Here is a 19,410-nt window from a genome sequence, read left to right on the forward strand (position 1 = left end):
GGTCTTTGGGGTCACTGAAGGGTCTTTGGGGATCACTGAAGGGTCTTGAGGGTCACTGAAGGGTCTTTGGGGGTCACTGAAGGGTCTTGGGGATCACTGAAGGGTCTTTGGGGTCACTGAAGGGTCTTGAGGGTCGCTGAAGGGTTTTGGGGATCACTGAAGGGTCTCTGGGGTCCCTGAGGGGTCCTTGAGGGCCTCATCACCCCCAGCAGGCTGTGCCCATCATGAGTTGGGCATCAGCCACCTCACACTGGGCTGCAGCACCACACCAGACCCTGCCCCAGATGGGGGTCAGCAGGGCTTAACTTAGAGCCCCCCCATGGCAGCCCTTAGCAGTGGGTGCCAAGAAAAATGAGAATCCTTTTGCAGGCTGAGGAACTGAGGGGGGTCTGTCACCCCCTGTGCCAGGGCCAGCACAGGGCAGGGGTTAATGAGTTGGTGCCCAAGGAACACCAGAAACCCTGATCCTGCTTGTGGGACAGTTGGGACTCCCCAGGGCTGGGCAGAGCTCCCATGGAAGTGTCCCTGAAGTCCACAGCTCAGGAATGTCCTCCAGAGCTTCCAGCTCGTGGGCTGCAGGAAGGGTTGGGATGTAGCTGAGCTTTCTCCCTGCATTTCCCTGATCCCAACACGACCTGGAGCACTGCAAACAGGATTCTCCCACCCTCAGCAGCTTTGCTGGTGGTTGGAAGGGTGCTGAGGTGGTGGATGGATGGTGCTGAGGGCACAGAGCAGGAAAACCTCCCTGCCCTGGCATCCTGGCTCCGTATTTTCCTCCCTGCAGGGCAGGATTCCTCCACATCCGAAGGGATTATGGAGCTCGTCGTGCTTTGGGAGAGGGCTGGGAGAAAGCCTGGCAGGCTGGAGGCCCCAGGGCTCCTCGGAGGTGCAGCCCAGTGTCCCCAGGGCAGGCAGGACAGGGCTGAGCTCTTCTCGGGGTGGGTAGGGGGCGGCTCCGGTGGCTTCGACCCCTGGGTCAGCCAAGCAGGTTCAGGAGGGTGGCTGCTGCAGCACGGGAGGATAAGTCAGCTCCTGAAGCCCCTGGTTCCAAACCTTTTCACCAGCCTGCCCCAGACCAGACCCCCTCGAAAGGAGATCAATCTACTCGAAGGCTCTGCCGCTCGGCCCCCCTGCCTCGTCCCACCGACCCCCGGCGAGGTCGGGAACCGCCAACCTCCGGCGCCCGCCGGCGTCGGCAGCGTCTGGGCTTGGTTAAAGCCAAATCGTTTGCACGTGGAGGGTGAGGAGGGGGCCGAGCTGCGGAGCCTTCCTCCCCGCCGCGGAGGTGGAAGCCAGGGAGGGGTAGCGAGCGAGGGAGGGAACGCAGCAGCCGGGGAGGGTTCGGTACATACCCCCCGGGGGGCTCAGTGGGATGCGGACATGGACCAAGCCCCTTCCATCCTCCAGACGGAGAAGGCGTAGCTGAGCCTCTCGTGGGCCAGGTAGTTGCAGCTGGTGGCCACCTTCTGGTCCAGCTCCTCGCTCTGCAGCACCTGGCACAAGAAGTCGATGTAGCGAGCGGCCAGCTTCAGGGTCTGGATCTTGCTGAGCTTGTCGGAGGGCAGCGTGGGGATGATTTTGCGCAGCTCGGCGAAGGCGTCGTTGAGGGACTGCGTTCGCTGCCGCTCCCGCACGTTGGCGATGACTCGCTGCGAGTGCAGCTCCTCGAAGGGCGCCGCCGGTGCCGGTGCCGGCGCAGGGCTCCGCCGGCTGCGTTTGCCCTGCGGGGAAGGGACCCTGCGGTCCTCGCCGCCGCCGCCGCCTTTGCCCACCTGGCCACGTTTGCGGAGGCATTTCTTAGGCGGCCGCCGCTCGTCGTCCTCCTCCTCCTCGCTGCTGCTGGCCGGGCTGCCCTCGGGGGACTCCGGCCGCAGGTTCTCCTCTTTCATCTTCTCGGCGCTTCGAGGGCTGGGAGGCTCTCAGGAGGTGTGGTGGCTGCGGTGCATGGGAGAGGGGAGCTGGAGAGCAGCCGAGGCCAGCTCAAGAAGGGGCAAAGCTTGGAGCATCCAGCGCCCAGCCTGCAGCCTCCCCAACCTTCCGGAGCCCTCCAAGGAGCTTGGGGTGGTTTTCCCTTTGGGTTACGGAGAGGAGGGCGTCGGAGGGACTTTGGGAAGGGCTCTTGCTGATAGGGCGAGGGGGCCCGTGGGCGGACCAGGCACAGACCAATGCAGCCCTGCAAGGTAATGCAAACAGCAGTGGAGCTTATGGGTTCCAGATTTCCTCCCTTCCTCCTCCAGCGACACCCCCAAGCCCTCCAGCAGAGGCTCCTGCCTGCCCCCCGGGTGTCAGGGGACATCTCCTGTGCTAATGTGAGCAGCAGCCACGGAGCCCAGGCCAGGCTTGGGTTGACTCTTAGCCTTTCCTTAAGCACAGCTGACCCTGCAGAAGCCAACCAGAGACATTCATTTGTTGGGTTTGGAACAGGAGACTTTTATCTGGGAGGGGTTGGAGTGGTTGTGTGGAGCACTGCATGCTCCAGGGAGCACCAGAGGTGTCCTCTGAAGCCAGAGGGAAGAAGCAGCCACAGGAGGAATCCATCCTGCTCCTGAGAAATGGAATCATTCAGAATGAACTTGAGTTTGCAGCCATCCATCCATCTGCCCAGCCATCCAGCTCCATCCATCCATCCATCCATCCATCCATCCATCCATCCATCCATCCATCTGTCCATCCATCCCTCTTCATCCACCCATCCATTCATGGCCAGAGAAGGCCAACAGAGCTGGGGAAGTGTCTGGAGAAGAGTGCTGAGGAGGAACAGCTGAGGGAGCTGGGGGGGAGTTGAGGCTGGAGAAGAGGAGGCTGAGGGGAGACCTTCTGGCTCCCTGCAAGTCCCTGAGAGGAGGCTGGAGCCAGGTTGGGCTCTTGTGCCAAGGGCCAGGACAAGAGGAGATGACCTCAAGCTGCCCCCAGGGCAGGTTCAGGTTGGCCATGAGGAACAATTTCTGCCCTGCAAGAGTGGTCAGGGCCTGGACCAGGCTGCTCAGGGGGGTGGTGGAGTCCCCATCCCTGGAGGTGTTCCAGAACCCTGTGGCCATGGCACATGGGGCCATGGTTTGGTGCCCATGGTGGTGCTGGGTCCATGGTTGGAGTCAACAATCTCAGAGGGATTTGCCAACCTGGAGGACTGCAGGAGTCTGTGGCTTTGCTCCTTCTCCTCAGCAGCTCAAGGCATTACTCACAGCCAGCACTGTCAAGGCAGCAACGACCTTCAGATGTTCCTCTTGTGGAGAGACAATGGACCAGAGGGGCCTGGGGAAGGCAGAGAGAACACAAAGGGTGAGGAGAAGAACCCCAGGGAGGGCAGAGCTTGGCCAAGCATCCTGAGTCCTCTCATCCCACCCTGCCTCAGCTCCACCAGGGGCTGGGGAGCTGCCAGTGACCACCAGTTTGTGCCTGGCCTTTCTTCTGCCTTTCCCCCCCCCCCCCCCCCCCCCCCCCCATTTTGGTGCTTTTCTCTCTGTGTTGGAGTTTGAATAATAATAAAAAACAAACAAACAAAAAAAGAAGTTGAATTTCACCAGAGAAGGACTTTGGGTGAAGGAAATGACTCTGGGTACGGTGGGGGTTGAGACTCTTGAGTGTGAGGAGCAACACAATGAGCCAGCCCCGGCTCCAGCCTAGGGTCAGGAACTCTCCCCTCACCAGGAACTGGGGGCTGGGGGCTGCCCATTGCTGGGGCCGAGCCGGGGCTGAGCTGGGACTGAGCCAGGACTGAGCCAGAGCTGTGCCTGGGCTGTGCCAGGACTAAGCTGGAGTTGTGCCAGGGCTGAGCCTGGCCCTTGCCGGTGCTGTGCCAGGGCTAAGCCCGAGCTGAGCCGGGGCCGTGCCGGGGCTGTGCCAGGGCTGAACTGGAGCTGCGCCAGGGCTGAACCGAAGTTGTGCCAGGGCTGAGCAGGGGCCGTGCCGGAGCTGTGCCAGGGCTGAACTGGAGCTGAGCCGGAGTTGTGCCAGGGCTGAGCCCAAGCTGAGCCGGGGCCGTGCCGGGGCTCTGCCAGGGCTGAACCGGAGCTGCGCCAGGGCTGAACCGAAGTTGTGCCAGGGCTGAGCAGGGGCCGTGCCGGAGCTGTGCCGGGGCCGTGCCGTGCCGTGCCGTGCCGTGCCGTGCTAACGCTGCCCATGTGTGAGCATCGCTTTGATTCCCTCCGCCCGCAGAGCTCTCGGAGCGCAAAGCGGAGCCTGAGCCTCGATGGCTTTGGGTTGTGCTGGGGGTCGTTGGCTTTTGTTGGGGTTTATTTCTTGTTCCTTTTGTCAGCCCCAAACGCTCTCTCCCTTTTCTCCTGCCGCGTGAAGAAAGGGAGGCTGAAGGCTAAATAATGAGGAAGATGAAAGGGAGCCAGGAATAGCCTCTCGCTGCTGCTCCTCCTCCTCGGGGGGTGCTGGGGAAGCAGCTTCGGCTGCCGCAGGTTTTTTTGGTTACTGCAGCCCCGGAGTGGAAACATCTGCGGTGCGAGCAGCAATGCAAAGCATGCGCCGGGGGTGCCGGCGCTGCAGCCACCGCCGCCGGCACCCAGAGCGGAGGAGCGCAGGGAGCCGGCCGGGACGGGCGGCGGGAGGGCGGCGAAGCCCTTTGATCCCAGGGAGAGAGGGAGGGAAGGAGGAAGGGAGGGAACGAGGGAAGGGTTGGAAGGAAGGAGGGATGAAGGGAGGGAGGGATGAAGGGGTGGAAGGAAGGAGGGATGAAGGGAGGGAGGGATGAAGGGGTGGAAGGAAGGAGGGATGAAGGGAGGGAGGGATGAAGGGGGTGGAAGGAAGGAGGGATGAAGGGAGGGAGGGATGAAGGGGTGGAAGGAAGGAGGGATGAAGGGAGGGAGGGAGGGATGAAGGGGTGGAAGGAAGGAGGGATGAAGGGACAGAGGGATGAAGGGGTGGAAGGAAGGAGGGATGAAGGGAGGGATGGAGGAAGGGAGAGATGGAAGGATGAAGGAAAAGAGGGAGGGATGGATGGAAGCAGAGATGGAGGGAGGAATGGAAGGAGGGAGGGATGAAGGAGGGATGGATGGAGGGAGGCAGGGATGAAGGGTTGGAAGGAAGGAGGGATGAAGGCAGGGATGGAGGGATGGAGGAAGGGAGAGATGGAGGATGAAGGAAAAGAGGGAGGGAGGGATGGATGGAAGCAGAGATGGATGGAGGAATGAGAGGAGGGAGGGATGAGAGGAGGGATGATGGAGGAGGGCAGGGATGAAGGGATTGGAAGGAAGAGGGAGAAGGCAGGATGGGAGGGAGGAGTGAGAGGGAGAGATGGAGGGATGGAAGTGCTGAAAATGGAGGGATGGGGGATGGTGGGAGGCAGGAGATGAAGGGAGGTGAGGGGGAGGAGGGGAGGCAGAGGGAATGGGTGGATGGAGGGATGTAGAATGGGATGGAAGGTCTGGGTGGGTGGAGGGAGGTGTGGGGGGTGGTTGGAAGGGGGGAGGGGGGTGGAGGGATGAAGGTGGAGGGAGGGAGGCGGATGGTGGATGAGATGGAGGTGGAGCTGAGTGATGGTGGAGGAGGGAGGGATGAAGGGAGGAGGGGAGGTGGAGGGAGCCAGGTAGGGGGGAGGGATGAAGGGATGAGGGATGGGATAGGGGGGAGAGAGGGTGTCTGGCCCAGCTCAGTGACTCACTGTCAGATGGAGCAAGGATCCTGACGCCTGTGGCTGGGGAGCAGGAAGCCTCTTCCCATCCCTCTGCATCAGCTCAGCTGCTCCTGGGGTGAGTCATTTCCAGCCAGGAGATCCTGAAGCCTCCAGTCCAGCCTGTGGGAAGAGAAACCAAAGAGTTGTCTTCTGCTCTTAGGGACTTCCATGGTTTAATCCTCCCTGGGTGTATAAATGCTGCCTAAACCCCCTCCCAGCAGAGGCATCAAAGCTTCTCCTTGCAGCCATGGACACACAAAAGCAGTTTCTGGAGTGTGGGAGCTCAGCAGAGGACAGAGTCAGTGCTGGGAGCTCAGCAGAGGACAGAGTCAGTGCTGGGAGCTCAGCAGAGGACAGAGTCAGTGCTGGGAGCTCAGCAGAGGACAAGGTCAGTGCTGGGAGCTCAGCAGAGGACAGAGTCAGTGCTGGGAGCTCAGCAGAGGACAGAGTTAGTGCTGGGAGCTCAGCAGAGGACAGAGTCAGTGCTGGGAGCTCAGCAGAGGACAGAGTCAGTGCTGATGTCTGCAAGCTGCACCCCTGGGCTCCACACCAGCTCCCTTCTGGCATGTCCTGACCCTTAGGATGTCTCCTCTCTGGGTCACCCTCTGCCCACCTCTGGTTTGGGTTGGAAGAGTCCTGGAAACATCTCTGAGTCCAACCTTTAGCCCAAGGCTGCCAGGGCACCACCAACCCATGGCACCACCAACCCATGGCACCACCAACCCATGGCACCACCAACCCAGGGCACCACCAACCCATGGCCCTCAGCACCACATCCCCACAGCTTTGAAACCCCTCCAGGGATGGGGACTCTGCACTGGGTACTTAGATCTGTCCTCTAGACCCTTCTTGTCTTCCAGACCCTTCCCCTTGTCCTCCAGACCCTTCCCCTTGTCCTCCAAACCCTTCTTGTCCTCCAGACCCTTCCCCTTGTCCTCCAGACCCTTCCCCTTGTCCTCCAAACCCTTCTTGTCCTCCAGACCCTTCCCCTTGTCCTCCAGACCCTTCCCCACCTTCATTGCCCTTCTCTGGCCCTGCTCCAGCCCCTCAATGTCTTCCTGGGAGTGAGGAGCCCAAATCTGACCCCAGGAGGATTCCAGCTGAGGCCTCAGCAGTGCCCAGCCCTGGGGGACAATCCAACTTCAGGACACTTTGTGGAGCTCTGACTCCATTTCCACACATCCCTGGATCCACACATCCTTCACTCTCCCTCTGGTTACTTCTTTGCCTCCAGCCCAGAGAGCTCCAAAGCCTTTGAAGCTGCCTGGGGAGGAGACTCTGAAGAAGTTCAAATCCCCCCCCCCCCCAAGGGATGCAGATCCCCCAAGCCTGTGGACACCCCCAGCCCCAAGACCATCCAGGGTGAAGGTATCTGGGCAGGACCCCCTCCAGTTGGTGCAGCCCCCAAAAAGGAGAGGACCTTTCTTCTGCCAGGCTGCTTTCCACCCTCTCTGTCCCAGCCCTGCCACCTCTGCCAGCCCCAGCAGCAGATGTGGGAGGATCCTGCAAGCCTTCAAAGCTCTGGGTGAGGAGAGAGGAAAAGCTGCTTAAAGCCCTGGCTGGAGATGAAAGGAAACTCTGCTCTGCACGGCTGGAACCAGTTGCTGAGTGCTTTAGGAGCTGGTTTGAGGCCATTTCCTGAGCTCCATGGCAGGAGATTTTCAGTTGCAGAGAGACTTCACCACCTCAGCCCCCAGAGCAGATGTCAGAGCCCTCTGCAGTGCTCCAGAGCAACCTCCTCGGCCCCAGGCTGGGCAGGGAGGGTCCAGCAGCTCAGCTTGGTGCTCACAGGACCTCCACAGGAGAAGGCTTCTGGGGGTCCTCACTACCCCTCAGGGCAGGGCTGGGGGTGACAAAGCTGTGGGTGAGGATGGGCTGTGAGCTGGGGGTGAGCAGAAGGGGAAGGCTCCAGCCCAGGGCGGATGTGAGCTGCAGATTTTCCTCATTTTGGCAGAGGAAATTCTGCTGTGATTAAGCCTCCTTTGATCTCCCTGCAGAGGGGGCAGGGTGGGGGCAGGATTGGGTTTCTCTCCACTTTGTTGGCCCTCACGGGGCTCCTGCAGCAGCCAAAAGCTGCCAAGGGAGGATGTGAGGAGGGAAAGGCAAAGGCCTGAGCTGCAAAACCTGGAGATAGCTTCAAGGAGGTTATGAAACTTCCCCCCAGGACACGGAGACAGGCAGCAGGCAGCCTGGAATGCCAAGGGAAGCTCCTGCCTACAGCCTGGGATGTCCCAGGGGAGGATCAGAGCCTTGCAGGTCCCAGGGGAGGATCAGAGCTCTCCAACTCCAAGCCTGCATCCTGGGATGTCCCAGGGGAGGATCAGAGCTCTCCAGCTCCAAGCCTGAATCCTGGGATGTCCCAGAGGAGGATCAGAGCTCTCCAACTCCAAGCCTGCATCCTGGGATGTCCCAGGGGAGGATCAGAGCTCTCCAGCTCCAAGCCTGCATCCTGGGATGTCCCAGGGGAGGATCAGAGCTCTCCAGGTCCAAGCCTGAATCCTGGGATGTCCCAGGGGAGGATCAGAGCCCTGCAGGTTCCAGGAGAGGATCAGAGCTCTCCAGCTCCAAGCCTGCATCCTGGGATGTCCCAAGGGAGGATCAGAGCTCTCCAGCTCCAAGCCTGAATCCTGGGATGTCCCAGGGGAGGATCAGAGCCCTGCAGGTTCCAGGAGAGGATCAGAGCTCTCCAGCTCCAAGCCTGCATCCTGGGATGTCCCAGGGGAGGATCAGAGCTCTCCAGGTCCAAGCCTGAATCCTGGGATGTGCCAGGGGAGGATCAGAGCCCTGCAGGTTCCAGGAGAGGATCAGAGCTCTCCAGCTCCAAGCCTGCATCCTGGGATGTCCCAGGGGAGGATCAGAGCTCTCCAGCTCCAAGCCTGAATCCTGGGATGTGCCAGGGGAGGATCAGAGCCCTCCAGCTCCAAGCCTGCATCCTGGGATGTCCCAGGAGAGGATCAGAGCCCTCCAGCTCCAAGCCTGCATCCTGGGATGTCCCAGGAGAGGATCAGAGCTCTCCAGCTCCAAGCCTGAATCCTGGGATGTCCCAGGAGAGGATCAGAGCTCTCCAGCTCCAAGCCTGCATCCTGGGATGTCCCAGGAGAGGATCAGAGCTCTCCAGCTCCAAGCCTGCATCCTGGGATGTCCCAGGAGAGGATCAGAGCCCTCCAGCTCCAAGCCTGCATCCTGGGATGTCCCAGGAGAGGATCAGAGCTCTCCAGCTCCAAGCCTGCATCCTGGGATGTCCCAGGAGAGGATCAGAGCTCTCCAGCTCCAAGCCTGCAGCCTGGGATGTGCCAGGGGAGGACCAGAGCCCTGCAGCCAGCTCCAGGCTCCATGGAGGAGCCAGGCCCAGCTGATAACCTCTCTGGGAAGCTGTGCTTTGGCTCCTTCTGCTTTCAGATCATTTCTCCCCACAGATGTTGCCTCCAAGCCTCTCCCCTTAGCTGCTCCACTTCCCTCAGGCAATTTTCAGCCTCCTTGTTAAATATTGGAACCACATTGAAGCATTTTACTCAGCTTGGTTGCTCTCCAAGCTCCAGAGATGGCCTAAAAATAACCATTCCCAGCTCTCTCTGTGTGATGCTCAACCCCCAACCCCTCCCTCCCCCCTTCCCTTCCCTCATCCCATGGCTGCTTCCCAGCTCACTTAACTCATCCCAGCACCCAACCAGCTCAGCTGGGAACTTTTAATCCCACTGCTAATTTCCTCCAAGCCTCACTCCTGCCTGCAGGCTGCTGGGGAGCACACAGGCAGCAGCAGCAGCAGCAGCAAATTCCCTTGGGAAGAGGCCTCAGCCTGGCAGGACTTGGTGCTGAGGATGAGGAGCAGGAGGGCTTGGCCTGGGCTGGTGCTCCTGAGGCCAGCACTCAGCCAGCTTTGAGAGGGGGCAGGAAGGAGACACCTCTGGGGTGTGAAGCCTTGCACCAGGCTGCCCCCAGCCCTGGAGGTGTTCAGAAGGAGTTTGGCAGCTGGGGGCAGGGTTTGGTGCCCAGGGGGATGCTGGGTTGGACTGGATGAGCCCAGAGGCCTCCTCCAACAGCAGTGATTCGATGAAAGAGCCGTGGCGTCGAGGCAGAGCTCTCCCTCCTCTCTTCCTCCTCTCCTCTCCCTCCTCTCTCCCTCCCTCCTCCCCTCCCCTCCTCTCCCCTCCCCCTTCCCTCCTCCCTCTCCCTCCTCCCTCCTCCTCTCCCTCTCCCTCCCTCCCCCCTCCTCCCTCCCCTCTCCTCCTCCCCTTCCCCTCCTCCCCTCCTCCCCCTCCTCTCCCTCCTCCTCCCCTCTCCCCTCTCCCTCCCCTCCCTCCCTCTCCCCCTTCCTCCTCCCTCCCTCCTCCCCCTCCCCTCTCTCCCCCTCTCCTCCCCTCCTCCCTCCCCCCTTCCCCTCTCCCCTTCCCTCCTCCTCCCCTCCTCCCCTCCCCTCTCCTCCCTCCCCTCCCCTCTCCCTTCCCCTCCTCCCCTCTCCCCTCCTCCCCTCTCCTCCTCCCCTCCCCTCCCTTCCCTCCTCCTCCTTCCTCCTCCCCCCTCCTCCTTCCCTCCTCCCCTCCTCTCCCCTCTCCTCCCCCCCCTCCCTTCCCTCCCCTCCTCTCCCCCTCCCTCCCCTCCCTCCCCTCCTCCCTTCCCCCCCTCCTCCCCCTCCTCCCCCCTCCCTCCCTTCCCCCTCCCTCCTTCCCCTTCTCCTCCCCCTCCCCTCTCCCTCCCCCTCTCTCCCCCCTCCTCCCTTCCCCTCCTCCCTCTCCCCCCTCCTCCCTCCCCCCTCCTCCCTTCCCCCTCCCCTCCCCCCTCCCTTCTCCCCCTCCCTCCCCTTCCCCTCCCTCCCCTTCCTCCCTCCCCTCCTTCCCCTCCCTCCCTCCCTCCCTCCCCTCTCCCCTCCCCCTCTTCCCTCCCCTCCTCCCCTCCACTCCTCCCTCCTCCTCCCCCTCCCCTCCTCTCCCCTCCTCCCCCCTCCTCCTCCCCTCCTCCCCCCTCCTCTCCCCTCCCCCTCCCCTCCCCCCTCCCTTCCCTCCTCCCCTCCCTCCCTCCCCTCCCTCCCCCTCTCCCCTCCCCCCCTCCCCCTTCCCTCCCCTCCCCCCCTCCTCTCTCCCCTCCCCTCCCCCTCTCCCCTCCCTCCCTCCTTCCCTCCTCTCCCCCCTCCCCTCCTCCCCCTCCCCCCCTCCTCCCTCTCCCCCCCTCCCTCTCCCTCCTCCCCCTCCCCCCCTCCCCTCCTCCCCTCCCTCCCTCTCCTCCCCCTCCTCCCCCCCTCCCCTCCTCCCCCCTCCTCCCCCTCCCTCCTCCCCCTCCCTCCCCTCCTCCCCCTTCCTCCTCCCCTCCCTCCCCTCCCCCTCCCCCTCCTCTTCCCCTCCCTCCCTCTCCCCCTCCCCTCCCTCTCCTCTCCCCCCCTCCCCTCCCTCTCCCCCCTCCCCTCTCCCCCCTCCTCCCCCCCTCCCCCTCCTCCTCCCTCCCCTCCTCTCCCCCCTCCCTCTCCCTCCCCCTCCCTCCCCTCCCCTCCCTCCTCCCCTCCCCTCCTCTCCCCTCTCCCCCTCCCCTCCCCCTCCCCTCCCTCCTCCCCTCTCCCTCTCCCCCTCCCTCCTCCCTCTCCTCCTCCCCTCCCTCCCTCCCCTCCTCTCCCCCCTCCCCTCCTCCCCTCCCCTCCCTCCCCTCCCTCCCCTCCTCCCCTCCCCTCCCCTCCCCCCTCCTCCCCCCTCTCCCCTCCCCCTCTCCTCTCCCTCTCCTCCCCCCCTCCCTCCCCCTCCCCTCCTCCCCCTCCCCTCCCCTCCTCCCCCTCCCCCTCCCCTCCCCCCCCTCCCCTCCCTCCCCTCCCCTCCCCTCCTCTCCCTTCCCCTCCCTTCCCCTCCGCTCCTCTCCTCTCCTCTCCTCCTCCATTCTTCCATCCCAGCTCCATGCTCCCATCCCAGCTCCAGGTGGGGATGGCTGAACCACAGAACCATGGAATGCTTCAGGTTGGAAGCTCAGCCACTTCCAAGCCCCCTGCCACAGCCAAGGGCACCTCCTGCCATGGCCAGGGGCACCTCCTTGCCAGCTGAGGCTGCTCAAGGCCCCATCCAAGCCTGGCTTTTGAAGGACCTCTTTGCCTGGGCACTGGGGGTGGGCAGCAGCTCCAAGGTGTGTGGCAGAGCTTGGGGCAGAGGACACAGAGCCAAGATTTATGCTGCCAGCAGCACAATGCCAGCAGCATTGCCAGGAGCAACCTTCTCCTCCCCACTCCACCCTACCCCTGAGGGTGCCACCTTCAGCAGCTCCCCTGGGGAGGGCCCCCCAGGTCTGGCAGGGCTTGCAGAAGGCTTTTGAAGAGGTCATTTCCGTCCTCCCCACATCTTGAGAGCAGATTTGGTGAGAGGCAGAAGAGCCTCAGGCTGCCTGCAGCTGCTCTGAAGAGCTCCAAGCAGGAAGGCAGGACTGGGGGCACCAGCGTGGGCAAGCAGCAGACCCTCTGCTGGGTGAGGGTGCCAAGACCTCCCCACCCAGGGGGTCCCAGGAAGCTGCTGGAGCCCTGCACTGGTGGTGGTTTGACAGAGGGCTGCAGGTGGAGAGCTCTGAGCTCCCTGGGGGGAAGCTCCTTCCAACACCAAAGGCCCAGCAGAGGGCAACAGCAACGCTGCCAGCTGGGGGATGGCAGGAGGAAGGGCTGGGGGTTGGCACCACCGAGACCCTTGGGCAGCCCTGCAGGTTCTCATGGCAAGATGATGGCCTCCAGCCTAGCCCAGGGCTTGCTCTGGCTCCACAGGGAACCTTTGGAGCCCAGCAGCGCGGGGGTGAGGCTGGCACTTGGTGCCACCCCTGCTGAGTTGAGAGCAGAGCCTGGAAACCCTTCCCCGGGGCAGGAGAAGGCTTCCCCCGTCCTGAGCAGGCAAGCCCAGGGCTCTGCCCTGCCCTTGGACCACACAAGGGTGGAAAAGACCTCAGAGATTCACCAAGTCCAACCCAAATCCCCCCCTAAACCCCTTGGGGGGGGATCCCCCAAAGCCACCCCACAGCACCCCCGGACCTGACACAGGGAGCAGGGCTGGTGGCAGAGGTCCTCTCCACTCCCAGCCTGGGAAGGGCTCAGGAGGTGTCCCCAGAGTGCTTCTGTCACCTCCCCAGCGGCAGGGCAGCCTCGGGGGCTCCCGGGCGGAGCAGACCCCCGCCGGGATTCCAGCGGGAGGGAGCTGGGAGCGGCGCCAGGAGCGACCTCCCCGCGGCAGAAGCAGCTCCCGGAGCTGTCGGTGAGCTCCTGGGGGAGGGCAGGAGAGCCCCAGGAGGTCCCAGGGGGGCTGCCAGCCCCAGCTCAGCACCCCCCCGGGGCCCTGCTGCCACCCCGGGGCAGGGCAGAGGGCTCAAAGGAAGACTGCGGCGACCCCCAAAGGGGGCCGGCCCTGGGCCCCCACTGGAGACCTCCAGCACGTCCGTGGGTGCCGGGGGGTTGGGTGCTGGGGGTTGGGTGCTGGGGAGGGGTTGAGTGCTGAGGGGTGTTGGGTGCTGGGGGGGGTTGGGTGCTGGGGAGGGGTTGAGTGCTGAGGGGTTTGGGTGCTGGGGGGGGGGAGGTTGGGTGCTGGGGGGTTTGGGTGCTGGGGAGGGGTTGGGTGCTGGGGAGGGGTTGGGTGCTGGGGGGGATTGGGTGCTGGGGAGATTGGGTGGCTGGGGAGGGGTTGAGTGCTGAGGGGTTTGGGTGCTGGGGGGGGTTTGGGTGCTGGGGGGGGGGGTTGGGTGCTGGGGGGTTTGGGTGCTGGGGAGGGGTTGGGTGCTGGGGGTGGGGGATTGGGTGCTAGGGGGTTGGGTGCCGGGGGGTTGGATGCTAGGGGGGTTGGGTGTCGTGGGGGGTTGGGTGCCGGGGGTGGTTGGGTGCCGGGGGCGGGGGTGGGGGGGGGGGTGGGGGTGGGGGGGGGGGGGGGGGGGGTGGGGGGGGGGGGGGGGTGGGGGGGGGGGGGGGGGGGGGGGGGGTGGGGGGGGGGGGGGGTGGGGGGGGGGGGGGTGGGGGGGGGGGGGGGGGGGGGGGGGTGGGGGGGGGGGTGGGGGGGGGGGGGGGGGGGGGGGGGGGGGGGGGGGGGGGGGGGGTGGGGGGGGGGGGGGGGGGGGGGGGGGGGTGGGGGGGGGGGGGGGGGGGGGGGGGGGGGGGGGGGGGGGGGGGGGGGGGGGGGGGGGGGGTGGGGGGGGGGGGGGTGGGGGGGGGGGGGGGGGGGGGGGGGGGGGGGGGGGGGGGGGGGGGTGGGGGGGGGGGGGGGGGGGGGGGTGGGGGGGGGGGGGGGGGGGGGGGGGGGGGTGGGGGGGGGGGGGGGGGTGGGGGGGGGGGGGGGGGGGGGGGGGGGGGGGGGGGGGGGGGGTGGGGGGGGGGGGGGTGGGGGGGGGGGTGGGGGGTGGAGGGGCGGGGGGGGGGGTGAGGCGTGGGAGCGGCCGTGGGGGGGCGGCGGGGGCGGGGGCTGGGAGCGGGTGGGAGGTGACTGGGGGGGGGGGGAGGGAGTGGGTGGGGGGTAGGAGAGCGGGTGGGCCTGGGGGGCGCAGTGGGGCGGAGGGGGGCGGGGGGGGGGCCGGGGATGAGGGGAAGGCGCGGGGGGGGGGGGGGGGGTGGTGTGAGCGGTGCGTGAGGTCGGCGACTGGGTCGGTGGCGGGGGGCGGGCTGCCGGGCGGGAGGGGGGTGGGGGGGGGGGGGGCGAGGATGGGGGGGGAGGGGCGGGGGGCCGGCCGGGAGGCGGGGCGCGTGGGGGGGACCGGAGGGGGTGGGGGGGGGGAGGGGGGGCGGGAGATGGTGGTGGGCGGGAGGGGCGGGGGGGGTGGGGTCGGGGGGGCCGTTGGGTGGGTGGGCGGGCTGGGGGGAGGGTGGAGCGGGGGGGGGGGGGGCGGGCGGAGGGAGGCGGGGGGGGAGCGAGGGAGAGGTGGGCGGGCGCCGGGGCGGCCGACCCAAGCGCGGGGTCAAGGCGCCGAGGAGGGAGTCCCGTTGAGGGCGCCCCCTACCCAGTGCGCCGTCTCCGGACCGCGCGGTTTCTAGAACGTGCGTGCGTGCCCAGAGGCTCTCATGGGCCACTGAAAAGGGCTGTCCCATGCGGACCAACTCGGTCAGAAGGTCCCCCTCCCTCGGGCGCGGGCAAACCGTCTGGTGTCACCGATGACCGCTGGGGTAGGGCACACGCACCGATCTACGGGCACACTCACACCCGCACCCACGGGACCTGGTGCCGGGCTCACCGCAGCGGGCCTACCCGCACACCATCCCGAGCCCCCGAACGCGTCCCACCAGCCGACCACACCCGTAGTTTTGGGTGGAGTGTGATACAATGTTGGTGGGGAATACGAGTACGGCATGAACCGCCCGGACCCCGGAGCACCTCCAAAAGAAACGGACAAACCAGGAAGTTCAATAACTCCACGAGTAACGTCAAACTCCCGAAGTATAGCACAACCAGTCGAGCCTAAATCCCCCATTCCCAGGTAGGTTAGTCACCTCATCGTAACTCGGCCCCCCCGACACCACACCCACCGCCCGTACACCCACCCAACCCACCTCCCGTCCCACGCTCCACCCCCCAACCCCCCCCACACCCCCACCACCCAGCGCCACCTGCAGCCCACGCGCCGCCACGCTACACGCCACCCTCCCACCCCGGTCAGAACGTTCCTCCCACCCAGCCCCCCTCCCCCCTTCCCCCCCTCCCTGATTATACCCCCCCCACCCGCTCCCCCCACCCACCGCCCCCCCGGCCCCACCTAAGCCATGGCCTTAAACAACCAAAGAAGAACACGACAAACTAAGTACCACCACACAAAGAACCAGACACAGTAGCCAACACTCGAAACTGCTTGGCCAGCGCCTTGCCCCGCTCCCCATCTTGGCGCATATCTCCTGTCTCTGCATTGGCTGCCATGCGGGCGAGCGAGCCCAAACTAGTCGGGGAGCCCCCGCTCGCTACGCCTTCGCCCACTTGCCCGGCTGGCCGACCGCCTGGACAACCGGAACGCCAGCCCCGCCCCGCTGCCGCGACGCGCCCCCCTTTCCGCCCGGCCGCGCACCCCGGCGAGACCTCGCGGAGATACGGACAGCGCCCGACAACACCCTTGACAGCCCCGGCCACCCACGATGCCCGCGCCCGCTCCGCTCCCAATGCCGCGCTGCACCACTGCCCTCGTATGCCAGCCCACTTGCTCCGCGCCCTGCCTACCGCGTTCTATAAACCCCCGCGCATCAAGTGCCCGTAGTACCCGGCTGCGCGTCAGTCCCGGCACATCATCACGCCTGCACTGCGCCGCACTGCGCACACTAAGCAGCCAGGGCCTCTCCCACGCCGTCGCTTACCTGCTCGTTTCTCGCTGCCGGCAAACGCGACGGCCCATCTCCGCCGGAGGGGCAGCACCCCCGTGCCCGTGGCTGAGGCTCTACTCTTTCTGACGTCGTTCGTTCCGCCCCACGGCCCACGCCGACAGGCTCACCTCACCGCTGCCCGCGCCCCAACGCGCATCGCCCCACCTCAACCGCCCGGCCGCGCGCTCGGCGCGGCGCTTAACTCCTGCGCGCACGCCAACGCCACCCACGCCACGCCGGCCCCACGCGCTCGCCGCACGCCCTTGCCTCCCCCCCTTCCCCCGCCCGCTGGTCGCGACGACTGCCGCGCCACGCCAGCCAATCCATTGAGACACTTCCACCCCCATTCCACCTCCGCGGCACCACGCGCGCCCCACGACGGCGCGAGCCGCAACAAGCGACGATGCCGGAGCCGACGGCACCGCCGCCAACCGCCCCACCCACTTAGGCCCCCCAGGCCCCCAGCTCCCGGCCTGTGCCGCAGCACCACTGGGGGCAAAGCCTACCCCCCCTAGGCTCCGCCACTGCACCCTCCCTGGCTGCTCCCAGCCGGGCTGGGGGCTCAGCCCCAGCTCCCTCCCTCCCACGCTGCCCCCCGCCCCACACCCGCGCAAGGCTGTCCCGAGACCCCCTCCATCCCCCTCTCCTATCCCCAACCAAAAGCCACCAGAAGGGGGGCAGGGACGGGGGTCAGGCTGTGCCTGAGGGGTTGGGCTTGGAGCCGAGCAGCCTCCCCCTGCCCCGCAGGAAAAGCTTCCAGCGGGAGACGACATTCCCAGCGCTTCCCAAGCGCCCCAGGCCCCTGCGGCCACCACCAGCTCCCCTCTGGGGCTGCTCTCCTGCAGCCTCTGCTCCTCCCAGAGCTGCCCCAGGCCCCTCAGCACCTCCCCAGCCCCCTCCGGACTCTCTCCAGCACTCCCCTGGCCCTGTGGAGCCGGGGAGAGCCCAGACCTGGCCACACCACTCCGAGATGTGAGAGGGGAAAGGACTCCACAGGCACTGGTATGGTGAGAAAGGTGACTCCATTTCTGCTCCCTGACAGGTCCTGGTGTGGGTTTTAGTACACAGAGACAACTGGGAGAGACTGGGTAGGACCTAGCCCCGCCCCCCCCCCACCCCCCCCCAGTGAAGGCAGCTGCTCCCTCATACCCCCGCGAGGCTCTGGGGGATTGCGAAGAGGCACGCCAACCTCCCGGGATTCAACCCTCGTGCAGAGCCCTGAACCTCCCGCCACACCTGACACACATCACGAGGTTAGCCTGTGGGGCGAGGGTCGTATTCGCCTCCTGTGCGCCTCTTTGTTTCCGTGGTTCCGCCTCTCCAACCCCCCCCCCATCCCACCCTCGCACTGAGTACCCCCTTCTCGACATCCCCCCCCCCGCACTCCCTCACCGTAACCCCCCCCCTCCCCTACCACCCCCCCCTCCACCCCCCCCCCCCCCCCCCCCCCCCCCCCCCCCCCCCCCACCCTCCCCCCCCCCCCCCCCCCCCCCCCACCCCCCTCCCCCCCCCTCCCCCCCCCCCCCACCCCCCCCCCCCCCCCCCCCCCCCCCCCCCCCCCCCCCCCCCCCACCCCCCCCCCCCCCACCCCCTCCCCCACCCCCCCCCCCCCCCCACCCCACCCCCCCCCCCCCCCACCCCCCCCCCCCCCCCCACCCCCCCCCCCCCCCCCCCCCCCCCCCCCCCCCCCCCCCCCTCCCCCCACCCCCCCCCCCCCCCCCCCACCCCCCCCCCCCACCCCCCCCCCCCCCCTCCCCCCCCCCCACCCCCCCCCCCCACCCCCCACCCCCCCCCCCCCCCCCCACCCCCTGGGGGGGGGGGGGGGGGGGGGGGTGGGGGGGGGGGGGTTTAGATCCCCCCCCCACCCCCACCCCTCCCATCCCCTCCCCCCCCCCCCCCCCCACACTCCCCGCCATCCCTTGCCCCCTCCCACCTCCCTGGCCTGCTCACTCCCCCGCCACGATGTCTTACAGCCACCCCCCAAAGTCACCCCCCCCCAAAGGCTCAGGGGGGCCCAGGATGTGCTGCTGCAGGGTGCCAGTGGGGCACAGACAGCAGGGAGCCAGCACCCAGGGGCATCCAGAGGCACCCAGGGGCACCCAGGGGCATCCAGGGGCATCCAGAGGCACCCAGGGGCATCCAAGGGCATCCAGAGGTACCCAGGGGCACCCAGGGGCATTGTGGAGCACTCAGGGTCACCCAGGAGCACCCAGAACCGAGGGGCATTCAGGGGCACCCAGAAGTACCCAGGGTCATCCAGGGGCACCCAGGGGCAGGGCAGCAGCAAAACTCCCTCCAGGACCCTCCCCCCTGCCTCCCAGCTCTGTCCTCTCCCTCCAGGACCCTCCCCCCTGCCTCCCAGCTCTGTTATTCCCCTCCAGAAAAGCCACAGCCCTGCATCTCCAGGGGGGCCAGCCCCTGCCCAGCCACCCTTCAGCCAACCACCTGCCCCTGCAGTGCTGAGGAAATGCTAAAGGTGATGCCTGGAGAGCAGCCAGGCTCAGGATTCTCCACCTCTGGCACAGCTGGGAGGTCCTTGCTGCTGGTTTGGCCTTTTGGGCTCATCCAGAGCCCAGCAGAGGGTTGAGCCTGGGGGATAAAGGGGTGAAAAGAAACCCCTGGAAGATGAGGGAGTGCTGAGGGGGAGGTAAGACAGAGATGGCCTCAGTCCAAGGCTCCTCTCTCCTCTTCCCCTCAGTCCAAGGCTCCTCTCTCCTCTCTTCCCCTCAGTCCAAGGCTCCTCTCTCCTCTCTTCTCCTCAGTCCAAGGCTCCTCTCTCCTCTTCCCCTCAGTCCAAGGCTCCTCTCTCCTCTCTTCCCCTCAGTCCAAGGCTCCTCTCTCCTCTCTTCCCCTCAGTCCAAGGCTCCTCTCTCCTCTCTCCCCTCAGTCCAAGGCTCCTCTCTCCTCTCTTCTCCTCAGTCCAAGGCTCCTCTCTCCTCTTCCCCTCAGTCCAAGGCTCCTCTCTCCTCTCTTCCCCTCAGTCCAAGGCTCCTCTCTCCTCTCTTCCCCTCAGTCCAAGGCTCCTCTCTCCTCTCTTCCCCTCAGTCCAAGGCTCCTCTCTCCTCTCTTCCCCTCAGTCCAAGGCTCCTCTCTCCTCTTCCCCTCAGTCCAAGGCTCCTCTCTCCTCTCTTCTCCTCAGTCCAAGGCTCCTCTCTCCTCTCTTCTCCTCAGTCCAAGGCTCCTCTCTCCTCTCTTCCCCTCAGTCCAAGGCTCCTCTCTCCTCTCTTCACCTCAGTCCAAGGCTCCTCTCTCCTCTCTTCCCCTCAGTCCAAGGCTCCTCTCTCCTCTCTCCCCTCAGTCCAAGGCTCCTCTCTCCTCTCTTCCCTCAGTCCAAGGCTCCTCTCTCCTCTCTTCCCCTCAGTCCAAGGCTCCTCTCTCCTCTCTTCTCCTCAGTCCAAGGCTCCTCTCTCCTCTCTTCCCCTCAGTCCAAGGCTCCTCTCTCCTCTTCCCCTCAGTCCAAGGCTCCTCTCTCCTCTCTTCCCCTCAGTCCAAGGCTCCTCTCTCCTCTTCCCCTCAGTCCAAGGCT

General features: G+C 66.2%; 1 protein-coding gene across 1 annotated transcript; it reads right to left on the bottom strand.

Moving 5' to 3' along the window:
• Positions 1 to 1,364: 1,364 nt before the first annotated feature.
• On the bottom strand, positions 1,365 to 1,889 carry LOC128979046 (twist-related protein 2-like). Its single transcript, XM_054397127.1, has one exon. It carries the CDS (start codon positions 1,887 to 1,889, stop codon positions 1,365 to 1,367), a length of 525 nt encoding a protein of 174 aa, XP_054253102.1.
• Positions 1,890 to 19,410: the final 17,521 nt, after the last annotated feature.

This window comes from Indicator indicator, chromosome 41 (assembly GCF_027791375.1).
Source record: "Indicator indicator isolate 239-I01 chromosome 41, UM_Iind_1.1, whole genome shotgun sequence".
Lineage (NCBI taxonomy): Eukaryota > Metazoa > Chordata > Aves > Piciformes > Indicatoridae > Indicator > Indicator indicator.